We start from the raw sequence: 25359 nt of genomic DNA, 5'->3' as shown, positions 1-25359 counted from the left end.
ATCCTTGAATCCACAGCCGTGCCAGGCATTCATAGTCTAGTTAGTTTAATGGTGCATCTTGCAACGGAAAAAGGAAAAAAAATACTTTATTTGGGGTTCTTCTTCCCCCCCCCTCTCTGTCCCCCCAATGCATAAATATGTACATGCAGATTTATGAGTGCATGAAAAAAAAAAAGAGAGATTTACAGGTACTTACGACCACAACTGAACCCCAAATTTGCTAAGTGAGACATTTGTCGAAGTGAATTTTATTTTCAGGACTTTCCTTCACCCCCGTGGTTCAGGGAACCCCTGTTGTTGTTAAGTTAGCGACACAGTCATTAAATGAATCTGGATTCCCCATGGACTTTGCTGGTCATAGGTCGCAAAAGGGGATTGTGTGATCCCGGGACACACTGCAAGTGTCACAACTACGAGTCAGTTGCTAAGTGTTTGAATTTTGATTAGGTAACCATGTGTGTTGACCTGGGGTGTGGCACAAAGGCAACACAGTCAGTAATAAGAGCAATAAGAGTCCCTTTATTAGCTCCAATTTTGCCCCCAATGTCCAGGTTACCTTTGGGCTGGAGAAAAACTCTCCCAGGAACATCCTTTAACTGCAGAGAATTAAGTCCAAAACAAGATACACACAAACTGTAACTTAAACTCCAAACAAACCAAATGGAAGTAATTAGCTTGATGGGGCAGGAGAAGGAATTTCAGACTTGAAAACACAGCAAAACTCACACAGTTGGGAAGATGCCAGAAACACAGATAAGCCAGGACAACACAGGGATAAAGTCACGTTTGCTCCCAGCAGCTGCCGCAGTCAGCATGCAGTTCTTATAAACTTTCATCCCAGCGGCAGCTAATGAAGGGAATCAGGGCCCTTTCCTCCCACGTAAGCCACGCAACCCACGTTGCTCCCTTCTCCTTTCCTCCCTGCGTGCCCAGGGATGAAGATGGGGTGGGACTGGGTCTTCCTCGGAACTCCCTCTCCCTTGTTCTACCTCTCTCCTGCTCTGCCCAGCTGGACTTTGCTCTTCCCCAGTTTCTTCCACAGCCAACGGAGCTGCAATTAGCAAACCGGTTGTTACACCAGAAGAATCCCGCCCCTGGTTATAAGCGTGATGAATGGTTTGTTTGGAGTTTAAGTTACAGTTTGTGTGTACCTTGTTTTGGACTTAATTCTCTGCAGTTAAAGGATGTTCCTGGGAGAGGTTTTTTTCAGTGCCATAACTTTGGTCACTAAAGGAAAGGTTGTAACGTGAGGTCTACCTGTATACCCCACTTCACCTGAAGAGATGAAAGGTCCTGAAAAAAGGGGGTTTTGACCCAAAAGTAAAACTGGCCAAAAATGTGTCTTAAAATTTAGAGGAATCACGCAAACCTCATCTGGATTTTAGACACACACACACACATACACACACATAGAGAGATATAGATATATATCATGGGATCCCCTTTTTGCAACCTTTTGACTGGAGGAATATAAATCCACTGGTTTTAAAACCAGATTTAAAAGCAGCTAAATCGGTTTCTCAAATGTTATGTGGCTCTTTGGTCTGTGTGTGTGTGTGTGTGTGTGTGTGTGTGTATGTGTGGTCTGTGTGTAGATGGATGGATGGCTGGCAGGCAGACAGATAGGCAGATAGATATAATAGCTAGACAGACAGATATAGAGAGAGATAGAGAGATATCAGATAGACAGACAGATAGATAGATATAGAGAGATAGAGGGATATATAGATATCAGACAGATAGATAGATTCACACACACACACACACACACACACACACACACATTTGAGAAACTGATTTAATTTTAAAAACTGGTTTTAAAACCAGTGGGTTTATACTCCTCCGATCAGAAGGTTGCCAAAGGGGACTCTGCAACCGTCGTAAATATGAGTCAGCTGCCGAGCATCTACATTTTCACCACTGATCATGCGGTCACTAAAGGAACTGTTGTAAGCCGAGGACTCCCTGTACTATCTCTGCTCTTTTTTTTATTATTATGGTCGCTGTGTGTTTGGGAGAATGATGCCTCCCCCGCTTCTCCCCCACCGACGTACTCTGTCTCGCGTTAGCATCTGCGCTCGGTTCTTGTGCACGATTTTAATGATCCCCGGGGGCTGAATCCAAGCTTCCCCATCGACCTGAACCGGGACTCCTTCATCCCCCAGTATGGTGATCTTCACAGCCCGGCACTGGAAAAAAAGAGTCAAGAGATTTCAGCAAGCTGGAAGACTCTTAAGCAGATTTCCACGCAGCACGGTGGCTCCTCTCCAGACCAGAGGTGGGTATTCAGCCGGTTCTGGCCTGCGCTGTCCCAGCCAGTCTACAGGGATTGGATAATTACTGAGGAATTATGAGCTGTCCCCTTAAGGGAATGCATCTTGGTCAATGTAGTTAAAGGCATCCTGGGAAATGTAGTCCATGTCACGTGACCACATCTGTAATCCTGATTGGACTGACCCTTGGTGGGTTGCGGGAGGTTTCCCTCATTCTTCGTCTGAACTCTCTTAACACATGGCATCTTCTTTCTAGCGCTACGAGATGGGTTAGGAGATAACCATCTTTTACTACAAGGCAGATATGCAAAGGATTGGTCATCAAAGAAGAACGTCGTCCCAAACGTGAGTTGTGAGGATACCCGATGAACCAATAAATGTTCTTTGTTATGGACGTCTTGTTGCGTTATCTCTCTGCATCTGTACAATTTATAAATCCAAGATTCTGTACAAGATACAGAAAATGGCCAGTTCTGGAGAACCGGTAGCAGAAATGTTGAGTAGTTTGGAGAACCGGCAAATCCCGCCTTTGACTGGTCCTGCCCCCCGATCTATTCTCGGCCTCCCATTGAGTCCCAGCTGAATTGGCTGGGTCTTCTTTAGTTGTCCTGCACAGGAGAACGGAGCTGGAAAGCAGGTTAGCGGGGTGGGGAGTGAATGGGGATTTTACAGTAACCTTCCCCTGCCCGGCCCACCAAGCCACGCCTACAGAAATGGTAGTAAAAAAAATTTGAATCCCACCACTGGAGAAAGGGAAGGGAGGGAGGGAGGATGATGGGAGAGAGGAAGGAAGGAAGGGGAGGAAGGAAAGAAGGAAGGAGGGAAGAAAGCAGAGGTGGTATTCAGCCGGTTCGAACCGGTTCTACAGAACCGGTAATGGAAATGTTGAGTAGTTTGGAGAACTGACAAATACCACCTCTGACTGGCTCCGCCCCCATCTATGCTCTGTTTCCCGAGTCCCAGCTGATTGGCTGGGTCTCCTTTTGTTGCCCTGCACAGGAGAACGGAGCTGGAAAGCAGGTTAATATGGTGGGAAGGGAAGGGGGATTTTGCAATAAATTTCCCCCAGGAATGGAGAGGGAATGGAGATTTTGCAGTATCCTTCCCCTGCCATGCCCACAAAGCCATGCCCACCAAGCCACACCATGCCCAAGCCATGGCCACAGAACTGGTAGTAAAAAAAATTGCCCGCTGCTTGCTCAAATTGGGATGGCGGTTCATGTGCTCGTCTGTCGTTTCTACGGCCCAGTTCTGAATGGTTCACAGCCCGGGAGTGGGCCGCGGCCCACAGGTTGGGAATCCCTGATATAGGCAATGCTCTCATTTCCTTCTTTCCGGGTACCACACCAACCTGGGCTATTCTATGATGCTGGAGCTTGATCACGCGGGAAACGGCCATCTGCATGCTGCCAAAAACCGCCACGACCTCCAAGATTTTATCATCGAACGATGGTGCCCCGAAGATCTGGAGAAGAAAAGCAATCAGGATGATTTTAGGGGACTGGAGGCTAAAACATACAATGAACGGTTGCAGGAACTGGGCCTGGCTAGTCTAGGGAAGAGAAGGACCAGGGGAGACAGGAGAGCGGTCTTCCAATATTTGAAGGGCTGCCACAGGGAGGAAGGAGTCAAGCTATTTTCCAAAGCACCTGAAGGCCAGACAAGGAAGAATGGATGGAAACTGACCAAGGAGAGATTCAATCTGGAAATTATGAGGAATTTCCTGACAGTGAGAACAATCAACCCATGGAACAGAAGTTGCCTTCGGAAGTGGTGGGAGCTTCATCACTGGAAGCTTTCAAGAAAAGACTGGACTGCTGTCTGTCAGAAATGGTATAGGGTCTCCTGCTTGGGTGGGGGGTTGGACTAGATAGCCTACAAGGTCCCTTCCAACTCTGTTATTCTATTCTATTCGATTTGATTCTAATATTCTCTTCTGTTCTATTCTATTCTATTCTATTCCAATATTCTATTCTATTCTATTCTATTCCCATATTCTATTCTATTCTATTCTATTCTATTCTATTCTATTCTATTCTATTCCAATATTCTATTCTGCTCTGCTCTGCTCTGCTGTACTCCACTCAATTCTTATTTTGTTTAAAAAATATTTTATGCCCTACAACTCACACCTGACATTTCAATAATTGCATTCCATCCCTGATGTCATTCAAGGATTAGGTCTTTCACTCCAGGATCTAAATCAGCATTGCGTAAATATCAGAGAAGGTGGAGGTTTGGAACGGAACTGTAGCTTTAAAGGTCACTATCAAAGTATTTGAAAGAGTTACTATTCACAAGGTTGGGATCTCAATACACGTAGACCTCAATTTACAAGTGTTTGTTTAGCGGCCGTTCAAAGTTACAACGGCACTGGAAAAAATGACTTATGACCCTTTTTCACACTTATGATCAATTGCAGGTCACGTGATCAAAATTCAGGCGCTTGTCAATTGACTCATATTTATGATGGTTACAATGTCCCACATGATCTCCTTTTGTGAAACAGTTCATGTCCGTGGATATGAAGGTTAGGGTTAGGGACTTGAGAAGCAAATAACCTGAAGAGCAAGACTTACATCATCTTCCTTGGTTCCACCCCAGAAATTTGTCCCACCGGCGTAGCTTGGGATGTTCAAAACAGCTATGCCTTGAAGGCTAGGAAGAGGAATATATTGTCCGTCGCACTGCAAGGTATAAAACACTGTATAAATAACCACTGAAATATACTGGAGTTTCCACTAATTACAGATATCGGTTAGACTTGAAATCTAACTTATAAGAGCCCTGGTGGTGCAGCGGTTAGAATGAAGCATTACAAGCTACATTGTGCTTGTACATTGAGAGGTGGTATTCAGCCGGTTCTGACCGGTTCTCGCGACCTGGTCGCAGAAATTTTGAGTAGTTTAGAGAACCGGCCGATCCCATCTTTGACTGGCCCCACCCCCATCTAGTCTCTGACTCCCATTGAGTCCCAGCTGATCGGCTGGATCTTCTTTTGTTGCCCTGCAAAGGAGAACGGAGCTGGAAAGTAGGTTAGTGGAGTGGGGAGGGAAGGGGGATTTTGCAGTAACTTTTCCCTGTTATGCCCACAAAGCCACGTCCACCAAGCCACGCCACACCCAAGCCACACCCACATAACTGGTAGTAAAAAAAAAATTGAGTCCTGTACCTGGCCGGATTTTTGTCTATGTTATATATTTTGTCCTCACAAGGTGCAACAGCAACAAGGTGCAGTCAACTTTTACAACTAAAATCCACCCGAAATATCACCCAAATGTCGAGATTCAATTCGCTTCCGGGGAGGGACATGAGACAAACGGTGTGTCAGGGGAGTGTAAGCCTTACCTCGAGTTGAACTTTCTGCTCTAAGTTTTTGTAAGTCCGTTGTAACAATTCTTTAGTACCAAGGACTCCGTACCACATCATGTTCTTGGTCCTGCTTCTAAAAGGAAAAACAGTGATTACACCTTAAAAGGCCTGGAATTAAAAGAGCAGAAACTGTTGTGGTTAGCCGGCAGCAGGTGCGGACGGCTGAGGAGAGCGAGGACTCAGATGAGGGGCCAGGACCATCAGGGAGTGGACTGCTGCCTTCGGAGATTGTGGGGGCTGGCAGCAGCGATGAGGAGGTTCCCGAGGAGCCTGTGCCAAGTGCACATGCACGAAGGATTACTCAGAGGAAAGAACAATTGCAGCAGCACAGGCAATTCGGGAGTAAGGCTGCAAGGTAATGGCCCCTCCCTCAAGAGGATAAAAATCCAGGTTTGAAGAAACGTTCTTTGCAGAAGGCAAAGACGCTCTGAAGCTCTGAAGCTCAGCCTCATGGACATCATAGTTAGTATTTGAAAACTCTTGTAAATTAGTTCTTATCTCTGGGTCTTTGGCAGCCTTGACAAACAACCTGGCAAGCTCTTTCTTGTCGGAGCTAATTAGTTGGAAGCAGCCTTTTATCTCTGAAGAAACAGGATTTGTAAATAAAACAGTAAAAGGTTGTGCTGGTACCTTTGTCTCGTGTTTGCTCTCTTGGAACCAGGTTGGATCAGAATAGAAACATTCAGTAAGACATCAACTCCCTTCCTACACACACAACCTACGACTACAAGTGAGCCCAGCTAAGCGAGAACAACCTTTGGATTCCGAAGTGACTTTTGCCCATTTTTCAACCTTTCTTGCCACGGTTAAGCGAATCCATGCAGTTGTTAAGTTAGTAACATGGTCGTTAAGTGAATCTGGCTTTCTCATGGATTTTTGTTTGCCTGGAGGTCACAAAAGGGGATCATGTTACCCCAGGACACTGCAACTATTATAAGTACATGCCAGTTGCCAAGCCTCTGAGTTTTGATCACGTGACCGTGGGGAAGCTGGAATGGTCGTGAGTGTTAAAAAATGGTCAAAAGTGCTGTTGTAACTTCGAACAGTCACTAAATGGTGATGACCCAAAGGGGCGTGGCACAAAGGCAACACAGTCAGATAATCCATAGGAGTCCCTTTATTATCTCCAACTTTGCCCCCAAAGTCCAGGTTACCTTCTGGGCTGGAGAAAAACTCTCCCAGGAACAGCCTTTGGCTGCAGAAAATTCAGTCCAAAACAAGGTATACACAAACTGTAATTTAATCTCCAGACAAACCAAACTGAAGTAATTAACTTGACAGGGCAGGAGAAGGAATTTCAGACTTGGAAGCATGGCAAAACTCACACAGTTGGGAAGATGACAGGAACACAGATAAGCCAGGACAACACAGGGATAAAGTCACGTTTGCTCCCAACACCTTCCTGTGCACAGCTTCTTGTTTTATACATTGTGTTCCCAGTAGCAGCTAATGAAGGGAATCAGGACCCTTTCCTCCCCTGTAAGCCACACGACCCACGTTGCTCTCTTTTCCGTTCCACTCTGTGTGCCCAAGGATGAATAGGGGATGGGCTTGGGTCTTCCTCTGAACTGTCTCTCCCTTGTTCTCCCTCTCCCCTGCTCTGCCCAGCCGGACTTTGCCCTTCCCCAGTTTCCTCCACAGCCAACGGAGCCAGACTCCCACTCCTTGTCAGCTCTTTGGCTTCCCCCTCCGAGTCAGATTCCAACAGGGGCATGACACAAATGGTTGTAAGTTGAGGACTAGCTCTAGTTTGTTACAAATGTATAAGCAAGGACTATTTCAAACCTTCACTGAGACTCACCTGCATTTTTCAGGATGTTCCTCCCGCTTGTTGTTAAACTCTAGTGAAATCTTCGCATCTAATCCGATACCGAAATAATTGTTCATGACGCACTTCTCTGAATAGCCTTCCCTATACATAAATGCACAACTCATGTTGGTAATAGCACACAGAAGAAGCACGCACAGGGATACAAACAACAGCCCAGTTCTAAGCTTCCTTCTTAGAGCAATCCCAAACCTTTTATCTTATCCTACAGGGGGAATTGTATGTTTGGCCTGCCAGCGGCCAGCAGAGCTGGGAGCAGTGTCGGACAGTGAGGAGGTTGGGCCAGTCCTGGAGTTTGGGGAAGGCTATGACAAGTGCTCTGTGTCGGAGGCAGAGATGGGGCCAGGGCAGATTGGCAATTATCAGCTGCTTTCAGAGTTAGACATCAGTGGGGCAGAAGAACAGCTGGAGCCTGTTCCCAGCATGCGCATGCACAGAGCTGCCCGAGGAAGGGAACAGCTAAAGAACAAGGGTCGACTTGGGATTTTGCAGTAACCTTCCCCTGCCACGCCCACCAAGCCACACCCCGCCCACCCAGCCACGCCCACAGAACCGGTAGTCAAAAATTTGAATCCCACCACTGCTTTGCACGAATTAGAAGTTCTGCCATTTTGTTCTGAGAGGGAAGGACCAAACAGATAAGAAAGAATTCTACTGCTTTGATTTGCCATTTAAAGGCTCTCTCTCCCAAGTAATACATAAACGTAACAGCACCGAATATTAATACTGTTTAAAAAAGAAGAAGAAGAAGAAGAAGAAGACCCATTAAATGAGAAATGGAGCAAGAATTAAACTTGTTTCTTACAGCGATTCTGGGTCAGGATCAATAAAAGGGGTGGCGCCGAACGGATCAATATTTGCCAATAACATTTTGCTAATAATGGAGCTTCCTGCAATGGAGGCAGCGAGGCCTGCTCTCAGACCTGATGGAAAAATGGGGGAAATATATATATGTATATATATACATTTTAATTAGATATTCAAGTCATTTAGGAGTCAATTCACAGGTAAAAAAAAAAAAATTCTTGCCTCTCTGTCAAATGTTCAACAAATGTGACAAACTGTCAGGGATGAAAAAGTTTCTTTTTCTAACTTTCTCAACGTCTCCCTTCCATGTGTTGGAAAGAGAAAGAGACAAAAGTTTAAAAGAAGAAAATCAATCTCTTTTTCAACGGAACAACAACATCTGCAGGGGTCTTGCAATTGCTTATTCCGCATACAACACTCATAAACCACATTATACATACAAACACAAATATAAATTTAAGTAGCGCCATCAGCAGATATTTGTGTGTGTGTGTGTGTGTGTGTGTACTTCACAGACTTCAGAGAGTAATTAGGACTGCATAAAAAAAAACAATTATTACCAACCTGCCTTCCATTGAGGATCTATATAAGCGTGAGTCAAAAAGAGGGCAGGGAAAATATCTACAGACCCCTCACATCCTGGACATAAACTGTTTCAACTCCTTCCCACAAAACGAGGCTATAGAGCCCTGCACACCAGAACAACTAGAGACACAGGGGAAGTTTTTCCCAAATGCCATCAGTCTGCTAAACAAATAATTCCCTCAACACTGTCCAACTATTTACTAAGTCTGCACTACTATTACTATTAATCTTCTCATCACTCCTTATTACTCATCCCCTCCCACTTGTGACTGTATGACTGTAACTTTGTCGCTTGTATCCTTACGATTTATATCGACTGTTTCCTAGTAGGATTTGATAGCTTATTGTACCTGTTGACTATCATTAAGTGTTGTACCTGATGATTCTTACTCTTGATGAATGTATCTTTTCTTTTATGTATACTGAGAGTATTTACACCAAGACAAATTCCTTGTGTGTCCAATCACACTTGGCCAGTAAAAAATTCTATTCTCTTCTCTTCTATTTCTATTCTATTCTTCATCCAATATTTATTCTATTCTATTCTATTCTATTCTATTCTATTCTATTCTATTCTATTCTATTCTATTCTATTCTACCCTATGACTATCATTAAGTGTTGTACCTGATGATTCTTGACTCTTGACGAATGTCTCTTTTCTTTTATGTACACTGAGAGCATTTGCACCAAGACAAATTCCTTATGTGTCCAATCACACTTGGCCAATAAAGAATTCTGTTCTGTTCATTCATCTATTCATTACCTGGACAAATTATTCTTGTGTTCAGGACTGGAAGATTTTCCTTGGTGGCGACACCAACCGGGACTGAAAAAAAATCAACAGGTGAAGTATTTCAGGCGATTTCTCTCTCCTTCTGGACATTTGGGGCAGTTTTAACTGGTCACAGAGTGAAAATATATGTAAGTAGTCCTCCACTTATGAAAGTTCATTTAGTGACTGTTCAAAAGTTACAACGGCACTGAAGAAAAGTGACTTGTGACCATTTTTTTTCATACTGACGACCATCGTGGCATCTCCATAGGCACGTAATCAAAATTCAGATGCTTGGCAACTGACTCATATTATGACAATTGCAGCATCCCTGGCGCCGCATGATCCACTTTTGTGACCTTCTGAGGAGAAAAGTTAGTGGGAAAGCCAGGTTCACTTAACGACCGTGTTATTAGTCTAACAACTGCAGTGATTCACTTAACAACAAGGGTGACGAGCACAGTCATGAAATGGGGCAAAGTTCCCTTTACAACTGCCTCGCTTGGCCCCCGTAAATTTGGGTCTCAGTTTTGGTTATAAGTCAAGGAGTACCTGTACTTTGGTTATATACTTGTGAAAATGACATAAATGAACCGTAGCAACCAGTAGGATAATGTTTTGCTTGCTGGAAATGCTTTATAGTTCATTTTAGGAATTTGTAGGGGCTTTTTCCTTCATAGAAATAAAACAGATTTTAGAACGGAATGGAATGGAACAGAACGGAATAGAATAGAAAATATAGAATAGAATAGAACAGGAATAGAATAGGAATAGAATAGAATAGAATAGAATAGAATAGAATAGAATAGAATAGAATAGAATAAAAAATAGAATAGGATAGAAATATAGAGTGGAATGGAAGGGAAGGGAAGGGAAGGGAAGGGAAGGGAAGGGAAGGGAAGAGAAGAGAAGAGAAGAGAAGATAGAGGAATGGAATGGAATGGAATGGAATAGAATAGAATAGAATAGAATATGGAATGTAGAATAGAATAGAATAGAATAGAATAGAATAGAATAGAATAGAATAGAATAGAATAGAATATGAAATGTAGAATAGAATAGAATAGAATAGAATAGAATAGAATAGAATAGAATAGAATAGAATATGGAATGTAGAACAGAACAGAACAGAACAGAGTAGAATAGAATATGGAATGTCGAGTCGAATAGAATAGAATAAAATAGAATAGAATAGAGTAGAGTAGAGTAGAGTAGAGTAGAGTAGAGTAGAGTAGAGTAGAGTAGAGTAGAATAGAATAGAATAGCAGAGTTGGAAAGGTCCTTGGAGGTCTTCTAGTCCAACCTCCCACTTAGACAAATGGTTATCCAACATCTTCTTAAAAACTCAGTGTTGGAGCATTTATAACTTCTGGAGGCAAGCGGTTCCACTGATTAATTGTTCTCACTGTCCGGAAATTTCTCCTTAGTTCTAGGTTGCTTCTCTCCTTGATTAGTTTCCACCCACTGCACCCATTGATGCTTAATTTAAAAAAAAAAAAATCTCTTAATCCACACTTGGAATTCTCATGCAAATATCCTTTCAAGTTTACTTACTCGGATGAGATTCATATTCTTTGGTGTCCTCGTCTTTTTCTTCCTTGGACTCATCTAATTCCTTATTATACTCCATCGCGGCCTGGTTTATTTGATCTTCACTGTGTGCGTTCTGTTCATCCACCACTGTAACACCAAATGCTACTATTAATTTAAAAAAAAAAGCAGCGAGAGATTATATAGAAGAAGGAATGATTCTATATCCCCTGCACTGGCTTGTGCAATGTATTTGATTTCTACTGGGAAAATGAAGGAGAAAGTTGTACATTTATTTATGTTTCTGTGCTGCGATGATCAGATTCTCCCATTGATAACCCAACCACGGCATAATTCTAATAATGTTCCTTACTTGGAAAGAAGTACCATTAAGTTGCTAACGTGTATGCAAAGATCCCTCCTTCTATTTATTTTTATTTTTCGTTGTTTAATGAGCCCGTAATCCCTTGCGGGGAGTCGGGGCAACTGAATGGAGCTGAGTGTTTACTGGCCGGATGCTTTTCCTGTCCCCAATGCGGAGTTTTGTTCAGCAGATATTGCAAAAAAGAAGACCAATAAAATGTACAGGGGAAAAAACTCTATAATTATTTTCAACCCAAAGGGGATAAGTTGACCAAACTATTGTTAAACTATGGTTAACCTCACTATGTAGATTTCAGATGACACAGCAAGCTGTACTTACTATGTTAGGGAAGCAAACTTTCATTTGCAGATAGGCTGGAGAAGGTATACGAGGTACAGGGAGAGAAATTAGCCTTGGACTTGTCCCAAAAGTATATGTGTTTTGTTTTTTTTTCCAAAAGGCAACTGGACTTTCTTTGTTTTTCCTCAAAAACATTTCACTTCTCATCCGAGGAACTTCTTCAATTCTTCAGAAGTGCTGAAGCTTCTTCAGAATGGAAGAAGCTTCTTGAACGAGAAGCGAAATGTCTTCAAGGAAAAACAAGAGCTGCCTCTTGAAAAAGCACTTTGGGGACAACCGTGACCTGGAGGACCGAGAATCTCCGTAGACTTTTAGGCCTGTCCTTCTACCAGTCAACAAGGGTTTTAAGCTTAAGTTTCAGTTTTTAAAGTCACGTTAGCCCCATCAACAAACCACGATCCCAAGCGCGGCTAGACAACTAAGTTTCCTTCACCTTTCTCCGCTTGCTCAATGATCTGTCTCAGAGCTTTCTTCAAACTGTTGGCCCGTAGCATCAGCTGCTCTCGGGATTTGAACATCTGTTGGGTCGGAGCAGCTGTGTTGTTCTCGGTCAATGGTTCTTTGGCATCCGACAAAGACTCCTCACTCGATGACTCGTCCGGTTCTTCCTCAGCGATGGGGGTCGTAGCCATGTGGGGACGGCTTGAACTAACCTGGGTTTCCGCCTGGAGAGCCTGGAGCAGAAGACTCAACTTCTCGTTCAGTTCCGAGCACTAAAAAAAGATTATAAAGGAATATATAAGAAGCTGTTGACTCAGTTCTACAGAGGAATTACTGAGTCTGTCATTTGTACTTCTATAACTGTCTGGTTTGGCACAGCAGCAACTATTCTATTCTGTTTTCTATTCTATTCTATTTTCTATTATATATTCTATTCTATTCTATATTCTGTTCTATTCTATTCTAATCTATGTTCTATGTTCTATTTCTATTATATGATATATTCTGTTTTATTCTAGTCTATTATATATTCTGTACTATTCTAGTCTATTATATGTTCTAGTCTAGTCTATATTCTATTTTATTTTCTACTCTATATTCTCTATTCTATTCTATAATATTCTATTTTCTGTTCTATTCTAGTCTATATTCTATTATATTATACTGTATATTATATATTATATATTCTATTCTATAATATTCTATATTCTGTTCTATTTTATTCTATTCTATTCTACTCTATTCTATTTTTCATTCCAATATTCTCTTCTCTTCTCTTCTCTTCTGCTCCACTTCACTCCACTTCCTATTCCTATTCTGCACTACTCTACTTCTACTCTGGTTCTGTTCTGTTTTTAAAATTTAAACTTAATTTTAAAAATAATTTTAAAAAAGGCAGACTATAATCTACCATTTCAGTGGCGAGAGATACAGGTAGTTCTCAACCTACGACCATAATGGAGCCGGCCTAGGTTGGCCATTAGTTGCAATGATCATCCTGTCAGCTTTAAAATTCAGCTGTCACATTTCATGGAAGGGTGGGGTGGAGGAGTTGAAAAGCTCAAGATTATTCTGTATGTCGTATTAAGAAATTCCAGTTGCAGTTAATTGGTTCTCGTAATTTATGAAGTGTAGAAGTGGGAGGAAAGAAGGGAGGAGAGAAGGTGGATTCTGTGTAACACGGGAAAATAATTTCACTGTGGGAAATTGCCTTTGACATGCCAGATCTGTTTCTAAATAAATCAATTGGAGAGAAAATGTCTCGGAGTGATTGATATCATGGATACTTTCTGGATGCCTTACACATCCATACAACCATTTTCCTGACAATCATTAAGCCCCTTTTAGGTTTAAAGCTAGCCATCTTTACCATCTTTTCCCCTCGTGGCTTCCATAATTTTTTGTTTGTTTGTAAGCCTCCTGTGTGTCCATACAAAAGAAGCAACAATGCTTGAGAAACACAAAGATAAATATGAAACACTGAATAATTTCTTCAAACAAAACCATCTCAATTCTTACTTTAATAGCCATGGCGTCCGTTTCTGCGTTTTCCTCTGGTCTTTCACAAGTCTTCCCTATTTTGGCCACAAATCCTTTCACGGTTTCACACAAGATCCTTTTTTCAGGAGGAAGAAATACCAGAACAAGAAGGGAAATGGATGAGGTTACAGCATTAATTTTACATTAGGCGTTAATTTAGCTCAGCCACTTATCGTTGAAAAAAAGAAGCCACGAAGATTGTAAGTTTTCTGTTTTACAAATGAGATCACACGGACAAAATCTCTCCCTTCCTCACCTCCCTTTTTACTTATGTGATTTAAAAATCTCAATCGTAAGTAACCTCTTGCTTTACGGATGCTTCAGGAATAAAAAAGGCCAACAGAAGGTTTCATACATCAAGAAAGATGGAAAGAGGCTTTTTTTTTTTTCAAATTGGAAAGCAATTTTACATGCTGTGGTTGAACTTACTTGGCAGACGATATAACAACGGAGTGTTGATCCGAATCAAGGATCTTTGTCAGGTGTGTGGCAACTGAATCCTCATAGGCAGACATCTGAAAACGGGTTTTAAAAAGCTTTGGATCTTAAAATGTAGTTGCATAGTAAATATTTATTTTTCACCCATATATCAATAAAAGAGATGATAGACAGATAAATGATAGATAGATAGATAGATAGATAGATAGATAGATAGATAGATAGATAGATAGATAGATAGATAGGAGAGAGAGAGATAGTAGATAGGTAGGTAAGTAGGTAGGTATGTATATTGATTGATTGATTGATGATAGAGATAGATAGTTGATAGATGAGAGATAGAGAGATAGATGAGATAGATAGATAGATAGATAGATAGATAGATAGATAGATAGATAGATAGATAGAAGAGAGAGAGATAGTAGGTAAGTAGGTAGGTATGTATATTGATTGATTGATTGATGATAGAGATAGATAGTTGATAGATGAGAGATAGAGAGATAGATGAGATAGAGATAGATAGATAGATAGATAGATAGATAGATAGATAGATAGATAAAAGAGAGAGAGAGAGATAGTGGATAGCTAGGTACGTAGGTAGGTAGGTATATTGATTGATTGATTGATTGATGATAGAAAGATAGATGAGAGATGAGAGATGAGAGATAGAGAGTTGATAGATAGATGATGGAGATAGAGAGATGATAGAGAGATAGATAATAGAGATAGACATAGATATGGAGATTAGAGGGAGGAACAGAGAGACAGACAGATAGATAAACAAGAGAGAGAGAGAGAGGTGAGAGAGATAGTGGACATGACTTCATTTGATTGAAGCTACTATCTTGTGGTTGCAATACAAACAATCTGCAATTTTTCAGTGGCATAGGACAGACCACAAATAAACTAAAAATAGTGGCAAGTTGTATGGATTTGTTCCAGTATGAAAAAAGTTTGAATGGCATCTTATAATAAAGCATTATATAGACCAGAATCTGTTTCATTTCCTACCAGAAAGGATTGATTGATTAATTGATTGATTGATTGATTGGTGTACTGAGGATGTTACCTAGTTTGGGTAATGAAACGTCTTCAAGAAAACCAACAAGCTCAGAGAGCACCAAGGACCTCAGAGTTCAAATGTGAGCTACTAATATTCTCCTTTATTGGTCTCCCATTATTAGCTGTGGGAGAAAAAAAAACTTCTCTTCCTTCAGCATTTTAGAAATTAAACACTCGCTGAAAATGCCTGCAATTATTCTTATTACAATATCAATAGATTTTTCAAACTAAATCATATGACTTCCAATTAAGAGGAGCAGTGTAAGTTTCCTAGATTTCGATAATGGTATTATTGCAAGTTCTTCTCTTAAGCATTTGCTGAAATCCTATACATAATTAACCAGGAGTGAGTATTCTGAATTCAGAAGCACTTTTATCTAAGTGTCTGTCTCTGTGTGCGTGTGGGTATTTGTGATTGTGTGTCTGTGTGTGTAGTGAGAGAAGGGAAGACGAGAGACAGAGTATCACTCAGTTTTGAATGCATCCAAATTAGACCTTGCATAATTTAATGACATCCAAAAATTTAGATTTACCCAATAATTGTATTATTATATATGGTGGACTTTTAGAAAAGCCCAGGAATTCTGGCATAAAATTCAAAGTTGGTTAGAAGAAATTGGTGAATTTTTTTGCTGCGAATTAATACATAGAGATACAGTAAGGAACAAGTGTGTCTAATAATATATATGATCATGGCAGCAAGATTAGTTTATGCTCAAAAGTGGAAAGTTAAGGAAATTCCCGATGAAACTGAGATAATTAAAAAGATATGGACATGTGCCGAAATGGATAAAGTAACACTGGAAATAAAAAATAAGGACGAGACTGAATACTATAAAGTATGGGACAAATTTTACCAATGGTGGGGGAAAGAAGGACTTAAAATTAAAATAAGATAAGAATGTTAAGGTTGTAGATTAAAAATATGGAAAATTGCTATAATGTATAAATGCATATATTATGTACGTAAATTTGTATTATATGCGATCCACAATAGATATGTATGACAAATAGGTTTGTTAGGACAATTTCATCACATTCATTGTTTTTAATGTTTTTGTTCTATAAAATTTTTAATTTTTTTAAAAAAAATTAGATTTACCCAACCATCAGATTAGATCTTATATCATTTAATTACAACCCCAAAATTTAAATTTTACCTGACAATCTTCAGCGTCTTCTTCAGGAGTAACTGGAAGGATGCATTGCTTGGATGGCAATCTCAATTCGTATGACATGATACTCCATCTGAAAAAAATTCCAAAAATTCAAATTCACAAGCAGAATGATTCACCGAGAAGGAACGTTGATTGTGGAAAGATTTGACAATGCAAACCATATAAGCCAGGAAGGCCTTTCCTTACCTGTCTAGCATTTTGGTGCTAGCGCGTTCTAATTTTTCTAAAATTTGAGGCAGTTGTGTGTCATCGTCACAGGACCCTCCCCAACCGAGGACTCGGGCGAGGTCATTTCCTGTCCCAAGCGGTAACACTCCCAAATGACACTGGAATGAAGATTAGAATATAGATTTGTGATTTGTTTTCGGAGAGCCAGTTTGGTCTACTGATTTAGGCACCAGATTAGAAAGCAGCAGATCAGGAGTTCAAGTCTTGGCTTAGCTATCGAAGCCAGCTGGGTGACTTTGTACCAATCACCAGGAGACTGGGCATTCTAGTCCCATCTTAGATGTGAAATCCAGCTGGGTGACTTTGAGCTAATCACTATCTGTAAGCCCAATCCACTTCACATTATTGTTGCTGTCTTTGGGTCAAGCACCAGGAGACTGGGAGTTTCTAGTCCCACCTTAGCCATGAAAGCTAGCTGGATGACTTTGGTCCAATCATCAGGAGACTGGGAGTTCTAGTCTTGTTTCAGCCATCAAAGCCAACTGAGGAACCTTAGGCCAATCACCAGGAGACTGGAAGTTCTAATTCCACCTTAGCCATGAAAGCTAGCTGAATGAATTTGGACCAATCACCAGGAAAATGGGAGTTCTAGTCCTACCTTAGCCATGAAAGCTAGCTGGATGAACTTGGGCCAACCATGAAGAAACTGGGACCTCTTAGTCATGCCTCAGCCATCAAAGCCAACTGAGTAACCTTAGGCCAATCACCAGGAGACTGGAAGTTCTAATCCCATTTTAGGCATGAAAGCCAGCTGGGTGACACTGGGCCAATCATGAGGAGACTGGGAGTTCTAGTCTCGCCTTAGAGTTGAAAACTAGCTGGCTGACTTTGGGCCAACCATTCTCTCTCAACCCAATCCGGTTCACAAGGTTGTTGTTGGGAAAATAGGAGGAGGCAGTTGTGTTTAGATGTGTTAGGGATTCAGTTTTGCCTTCCATTATGTATAAAAATAATAAGGATGGGATAAAAATTTTAAAAAATAAGATAAGACAAAATAAAATAAAAAATAAAATAATAAAAATAAAATAAGAAAGTAAAGTGAAGAGAAGTGACACGAAATAAATTGAAATAATAAAATAAAATAATAAAACAAAATCAATAATAAAATTACCCTGCTTAACTTTAACTACTAATAAACTATATGACCGTGATGGCGAACTTATCGCAGAGCCAATTATACCAACACACAAGCTGCAGGCAAACTTACCTCACTGTACATGTGCACACCTCACAGATGATTTTCAGCTGGTTTGAGGCCTTTTTCGGCCTCCCAGAGACTTTAGGAAGGCTTCTGCAGGCTTCTGCAGGCTTTTCAAGCCGAAAACTAGGCCCGTTTCATCACTTCCAGTTTTTTCGGAAATACCGGAAGTGATTAAACGGACCTAGTTTTCATCCTGAAAAGCCTGCAGAAGCCTTCGTAAAGCCTCTGGGAGGCCAAAAAGAACTCAAACCAGCCGAAAATCAGCTGTAGCGCAGTGCAGGTAAGGGGTCGGCAGGGGTGGGTGGGTGGAGATTGCGCGTGCATGTGTAGGGGGCATGGGGGGCACCTATTGCCTTCTGGGTGTTGGCACATCAGCACGAGCATGCAAGTGCACACACAATTTTTGGCACAGGAGTCCAAAAATGTTAACCACCACTGCTCTATGACAATGTTTAATTATAATCGCGGTATATTCTTCTTCTTTCATTTTTTTTTAAAAACGAAACTCACTTTACTTCTCTTGAGGATTAAAAGAAAAAGGACCACTTGCCTGTTTGTGTAGGTTGAGTTTATCAATTTCAGACAACACCCAGCCGACACTCCCATCTCCCCCGCACACCAGGATTCGAAAATTGTCAAACTTCTGAAATAACCGTAAACTGGAAAAAAAAAAAGGCAATTGTCTGTATTCAGCAAGAGAATCTCATCACCATGAAAAAAAATCAACTAGGTTTGGAACAAAGTGTTGGAGAAATTTCCAGGGAGAAAAAAAAAAACGTGGCTTTAAAATAATATTATAATAGTTCTGAGCACGGAAACGGATATATTACAGGTAAACCTCAACTTACAACAACAACTGAGCCCAAAATTTATGTCGTTAAGTGTTAAGGGAGTTTTGCCCCATTTTATGACTTTTCTTTCCACCGTTGTTAAGTGAATTGCTGAAGTTGTTCAATTAGTCAGCCGGTCATTAAGTGAATCCGGCTTCCCCATAGACTTTGCCTGTCAGAAAGTCGCAAAAGAGGAATCACGTGACCTTGGGATACAGCAACCGTTGTAAGTATGAGTCCATTCCCCAGCATCCAAATGTAAATCACATAAATCACAAAGGGGCGTGGCACAAAGGCAACCCAGTCAGATCATCATCCCTTTATTAGCTCCAACTTTGCCCCCAATGTCCTGGCTATCTTTTGGCTGGAGAAAAACTCTCCCAGGAACAGCCTTTGGCTGCAGAGAATCAAGTCCAAAACATGGTCAACAAAAACTATAACTATAAGTCCAATCAAGGCAAAATGAGGTAGTCCGGCAGGGCAGGAGGAGGAATTCCAGGAATGAAGGCATGGCAATAACTCAACACGATTGGGAAAATGCCAGGGACACAGATAACCAAAATCAACACAAGATAAACTCACGTTTGTTCCCAGCAGCTGCCGCACTCAGCTTGCATCTCTCTTAAACTCGCATTCCCAGCTGTGGCTAATGAAGGGAATCAGGGCCCTTTCCTCCCCTGTAAGCCACGCAACCCACATTGCTCCCTTTTCCATTCCTCCCTGAGTGCCCTTGGATGAAGAAGGGGTGGGCCTGGGTCTTCCTCTGAACTCTCTCTCCCTTGCTCTAACTCTCCCCTGCTCTGCCCAGCTGGACTTTGCCCTTCCCCAGTTTCCTCCATGACAACAGGACCCTGAGGCTGTTGTAACGGTCATAAGCATGAAAAAGGGTCATAAATCAGTTTTTCCACTATGGCTGTAATTTTGGTCACTAAATGAACTGCTGTAAGTTGAGGACTAACTCTATTAGGCAGAAGATTTACAACGCTATTCAAAAATGTGACTTATGACCATTTTTTTCACAATTATGAATTTTAAAATGGAGGCTCCCTAGAATATGACATATAGTATTTCCTTTTCTTTTTGGAAAGAAAAATAAATATGAATTGTTCGCCACTGGAGGAGAATCTAGAGCAGTTTTGTATTCTACTTTGTTTTGTTTATCTTTTGTTTGTTTGTTTTTGTTGTATTGTTTTGTTTTTCAAACATGGCAACTTGCATATGCGGGGACTTCAACTCCCAGAATTCCCCAGCCAGCAGGAGGAATTCTGGGAGTTGAAGTCCACATTTCATTAAGTCGCCAAGGTTCGGGAATCAACAATCAAGGACATATGGAATCTGCGTCTCTGGAATAATCCCAAAATGCATTTCTGCTCACCCGCTTTCATTCCTTTCTCAAATAAACCCAGATAGAAAGTTACCCTAAATGGGGTCCCCCGTTCATTAAATCGAAAACCTGAGCTGGGTTGAGCGACTGTTTGAAGCGCCGAAGAAATTTCACACCCTGATTGTCTCCACTCTTCGAATTCACAAAAACCAAGAGAGGACTGGCGCAGGTGGGCGGACAGGTGGCTTTCCAGAAACCTGCACGAAAAATCAGTAATAAAACACTATCAACCAATCTAGAATCTTTCCTAGTTCCAGCACAGTTAATCACAATTACAATCCAGAGGTTAATTCCTGAAATTTGGACACAATTTTGAAGAGAGGATTAATGACTGTTCATTCAGAGAACAGAAGTTGGAAGGGACCTTGGAGGTCCTCTATTCCAACGCCCTGCTCAAGCAGGAGACCTTATACCAGTGATGGTGAACCAATACCTTACATTCCTTTCTTTCATTAAATGAGACATACCCAATTCCAGCAACCGTTCTTCCTGTGTTATAACTCCAGTCCCTTAATCATCTTCGTTGCTCTTCTCTGCACTTTTTCCAGTCTCAACGTCTTTTTTGACATCATGGCGACCAAAACTGGATGCAGTACTCTAGGTGTGGCCTTACCAAGGTACTATAAAACGATATTAAAACTCTTTTCTTTTCCATTAATGAAGGCCAATATGTTTTAGAACATAGAAAATTCATCTCTGTGTTTGAATTTACGGCAATCTGCCAGGCCTCCACAAATGGAAACCTAATTAGAAGCATGAATCTGAGCGTTTCATATCTTAAGTGTCATTAATTCTCTTTATTTTAATTTATATGGACTTCGGCAAGAAACTACCTTCATATCCACATTCTGCTTGAATTGTGTGATGACCCGAGGCATGGCACAAAGGTAACACAGTCATGTAAGTAAGAAGAGTCCCTTTAATACCTCCAACTTTGCCCCCAATCCCAGGTTACTTTTAGCTGGAGAAAAAAATTATCCCGAAAACAGTCTTTAAATGGAGGAAATTCAGTCCGAAAACAAAGTACATACAAACTGTAAATAAAAATCCATACAAAGCACACTTGACAGGGGCAGGAGAAGGAATTGACAGGGGAGGAGAAGGAATTGCAGACTTGAAAAGCCAGCAAAACACACACAGTTGGGAAGACTCCAGGACCCCAGATAAGCCTTGACAAATACCAGATAACTCACAATTTGCTCTCAACAATTTGCTGTGCGCAACCTCCCTTTTTAAACACTGTGTTCCCAGCTGCAGCTAATGAAGGGAATCAGGGCCCTTTCCTCCCCCATAAGCCATGCAACTCATATTGCTCCTTTCTCCATTCCTCCCTGCATGCCCGAGGATGAAGAGCGAGTGTGCTTGGGTCTTCCTCTGAATTCCCTCTGCCTTGCTCTACCTCTCCCTTGCTCTGCCCAGCCAGACTTTGCCCTTCCCCAGTTTCTTCCACAGCCAACAGAGCCACATTCCCACTCCCTGTCAGCTGCTCAGTCTCCCGCTTGGAATCAGATTCCGACAGGGGCATGACAAATTGCCTCCCTCTCCCATTGAAGCTTTTCTGGAATTTTTGCGAACTGTCCTGCACCGCTATCCACATCATATGTTGTGTGCAATCCCTGTGCATAAATCATACATGTGAAACACAATCGTACATCTGCCATATCAATATACATACCATCCGAATCTATGCTGTTCAGCGCTGTGGGTGGAATAATTGAGACTTTGCACTGGCCAAGGGGACACTTTCGCGGATACGAGTCTCGGCACGCTGTATGTACCTGGAAATGGTTTTATAAAATGGAGGAGCCGTGGATTATTAAAACATTTACAAAATGGAGGTTGATTTTAGGGCGAAAATGCAAAACTGAATACAGAACATCCTTGACTTATGACCCTAATTGAGCACAATATTTCTGTCACAAAGTGAGACATGTCTTCAGTGAGTTTTGCTCCCATGGTACAACCTTTCTCGCTGCCGTGGGTGACTGAATCACTGCAGTTGTTAAGTTAGCTACACCCAGGAGTGAGATTCAAAAATCCCAACAACCAGTTCTCTGCCCGGTTGCTGGGCGGGTGTGGCCATGGTGGGCATGGCCTACTGGAACTTCCAGGAGGGCCATTTTTTGTCTTCCCCAGAGTCCAAAGGCTTCCCGCCTGCTTTTGGTTGGGCAAAAACAACCTCCCCCGGGCTCCGAAGGCCCTCCGGAAGCCAGAAACAGACCCGTTTCCTGACTTCCAGAACTTCTGGAACGGCCATTTTTCGCTCTCCCAGAACCTTCACGTGGATCCTGCACTTACCTGTATCCAAAATGGGCCGCGTGGAGACTCCTCGGAGGGGCAGAGCCAGCCGGTCGGTTCAACTACCCGGTTCGGTGAACCAGATATAAATTTAACATCCAGTTCGCCTGAACCGGCCAAAACTGGCTGAATCCCTCTCTTGGCTACACCATAGTGAAGTGACTTCCCCTTTGACTGTGCTTCTCCAAAGTTTGCAAAAGGGGATCACGTGACCCTCAGGTGATGCTGCAACCATAATAAATGTGAACCAGCTGCCAAGTAACAGAATTCTGATAATGTGAGCAGGCTCTATTGTGGTTGTTAGGAATGATAGTCACCTAACAGTTGGGTTGGCAATATATAAACCAGGTTAGTAATTTAATACTGTATCTTTAAGAGAATGCTGTCATTGTGATTGGCTGAGGTTCCTCCAACGGCCATAAGATGGAGCCAGAAACCTGGCTTCTCTCTCCTTGTATTTCCTGTTTTGCCGTATTGCCTGATCGTCGTTCTACTCGGATTGCTGTGAGTTTTGCAACTGTTAGCAAACTCCGTTTCCTGAATTCTGTTAATAATACTTGACTTGGTTTTTGGATTATCCCTGGATTGATATTAACTGCTTTAACCATGTATGATTTGGACTGTTTGTTGGAGTTTGTTTTACTCATTTACTGGAAGTAAAACCTACATTTTACTATTCAGTGTATCTGAATGCTGGTTGTGTGTTATTCAACACCACTCTCACTACGTTTCCCTGAGTGCACTCATTCTCCTAACGGGGAATACCTTACCTGCCCACCCAGGCTTCCATACTCACCTTTATCCTGTGAATTTGAAGTGCAGCTGCTTTGCATGGCACACAGAGTGCCGCGTGGCAATTGCTGAAGCAACCAGGATCCTGCAGGCTTGCAGGAGGTGAGTTAGAACACCCACTGAACTGGTGGTAAAAATATTTCAATCCCATGACTGATTAAGTGAGGATTTAGGTGTATGTCCAGAGACAGTCTCATCTGACAGTCTCTGTAAGAGCAAAGGGTCCTTCACAGAGATGTAGAACAGCTGTTTTCAAACCGAAAGAGCTATTTTCTACATTTTTCTATGATAAAAATATGGTTGTTGTTTTTTTTTCATTCCAGGCCGATCTGGGTGTTCCACACCTGTCAGATGGAGTTTCTCTGGGGCTGGGAGGATTCTCTCCATGACCCCCCCCTCCCCCAAAACACAGCTACATTTCCTGTCTCCAAAGTTGCCTAATTCAAACTCTGCCCCCAGAGAAGACTCTGGGCGGGTGCAAAAGCCCTCTGTGAAGCTGAGCAGACCACACAAAGAAGGGTTCGCCCCTTGTTGTTGTTAGTTGCGAAGTCGTGTCCGACCCATCGCGACCCAATGGACAGTGTTCCTCCAGGCCTTCCTGTCCTCCATCACCTTCTGGAGTCCATTGAAGCTCAGGCCTACTTTAGAAAACACTTTATATTTTGCTTTGGGAGCAAATACAAATCTGTAATAAAAACCAGATCAACCCCAAATATGGAATCTTATCTTTGCTACTTGGCAAAATTCCGAGCAAGGGGTCAGACATTCCAGCTCCCTCCTTAAATCCATTCAATGATTGTTCCTAATTTCATCGTGAACGGCTCTTAGATGTTAGTCCTTGACTCATAACAATTTGTTTAGTGACCACTCGCAGTTACAACAGCACTGAAAAAAAAAGGGGTCTAGGACCATTTTTCACACTTGTAACGATCACTGCAGTGCCCCGTTTTGGTTCCCAGGTAAGTGCAGGGAGTGTCATGCCCTTGTTAGAGTCGGACTCTGAGGGAGGGCAGGAACAGCGAACAGGGAGTGGAGGTGTGGCTCTGGAGGTTGTGGAGGAGGCTGGGGAAGGGCAGAGGCCGGCTGGGCAGTCAGAGGAAGAACCAGGCCTATCCCCTCTGCTTCCTAGGACATGCAGGGAGGAATGGAGAAGGAAACAACCTGGCTTATGAGAGAGGAAGTGGCCATGATCCCCCTCATTGGTTGCAGCTGGGGAGACTAGTATATAAGAGAGACGATTACAACACAACATAGCCAGAAGCAAAGCGTGTGTTATTCTGGGCTGAAGTTATCTTGGTTGGTTACCTTGGTTGGTGGACATGTGTACAAGTGAAAAAATACATATATGGTTTGAAAAGATGATACAACAGCATATTGACTTAAAACCTGAAATACTCCTGTTGGGGATCTTACCCAAAACTTACAGTAAAGAGAAAGTATATTTGATTATTCGTGTATTAACTGCAGCTGGAATTGTATTTGCTCAAAATTGGAAAAGCGAAGAGATTCCTACTGATGAAAATGTGATTAGAAAAATATTGGAATGTGCAGAAATGAATAGATTAACCCTTGCAGGAGTGAATATTATAAGGTATGGGAACTATTTTAGTGATGGCTAGAGAAAAAATCTGAAAGCTAGAACTAGCTAATAGACTAGTGAAATATAGGTTTATAGAATTAAACATGTTAGGAAGAGGAGTGTTATAGTAATAGAGATATTGTGTATATTAATAAGAAAAGAATAAGAATGGAGAATTAATACCAAAGTAATGAACATGGTAGTAAATTTTAATTGATATTGCACAAGATTTTTGTATCCAGACAACACACCATTAAATGGAAGATGAATTGTATGTACTTTAAATAAAATTTTAAAAAATTACAAAAAAAAATTCTTGCTAAGTTTATATATTTTGACTTATCGTAGAAGTATAAAAGACAATATATATGTTAAGCCAATTTTAACGTACCAATCAAAACTTAAATCTTTTAAAAAAAAATCAATTAGCAATTAGAAATGCACTGTTTGCCCATAATTCAATAAATGCGTATAGGAGACAGCTACTTATCTTGTCT

The 25359-nt window shown here is 41.6% G+C and overlaps 1 protein-coding gene across 3 annotated transcripts in view; it reads right to left on the bottom strand.

Moving 5' to 3' along the window:
- The window catches only part of DGKH (diacylglycerol kinase eta), a 98620-nt gene that overhangs the window by 12059 nt on the left and 61202 nt on the right, over nucleotides 1-25359 (bottom strand). For all 3 annotated transcript variants that reach the window (XM_087938044.1, XM_087938045.1, XM_087938047.1), the window contains 16 exons: nucleotides 21869-21971; nucleotides 20228-20390; nucleotides 18530-18638; nucleotides 16737-16876; nucleotides 16533-16620; nucleotides 14302-14387; nucleotides 13852-13948; nucleotides 12326-12605; nucleotides 11193-11318; nucleotides 9630-9692; nucleotides 8279-8396; nucleotides 7447-7557; nucleotides 5622-5718; nucleotides 4853-4960; nucleotides 3625-3738; nucleotides 2055-2189 (listed from right to left, as the gene is read on the bottom strand). In XM_087938044.1, the coding sequence (XP_087794170.1) occupies nucleotides 2055-2189; nucleotides 3625-3738; nucleotides 4853-4960; nucleotides 5622-5718; nucleotides 7447-7557; nucleotides 8279-8396; nucleotides 9630-9692; nucleotides 11193-11318; nucleotides 12326-12605; nucleotides 13852-13948; nucleotides 14302-14387; nucleotides 16533-16620; nucleotides 16737-16876; nucleotides 18530-18638; nucleotides 20228-20390; nucleotides 21869-21971 (1938 nt within the window). The remainder of the gene's footprint in view (nucleotides 1-2054; nucleotides 2190-3624; nucleotides 3739-4852; nucleotides 4961-5621; nucleotides 5719-7446; nucleotides 7558-8278; nucleotides 8397-9629; nucleotides 9693-11192; nucleotides 11319-12325; nucleotides 12606-13851; nucleotides 13949-14301; nucleotides 14388-16532; nucleotides 16621-16736; nucleotides 16877-18529; nucleotides 18639-20227; nucleotides 20391-21868; nucleotides 21972-25359) is intronic.

The sequence above is a fragment of the Pseudonaja textilis genome, chromosome 8, assembly GCF_049901715.1.
Source record: "Pseudonaja textilis isolate UNSWEBS1 chromosome 8, rPseTex1.2, whole genome shotgun sequence".
Classification (NCBI taxonomy): Eukaryota; Metazoa; Chordata; class Lepidosauria; order Squamata; family Elapidae; genus Pseudonaja; species Pseudonaja textilis.
Note: the sequence above shows the minus strand (reverse complement) of the source record. Positions and strands in the feature narration are given on the sequence as shown.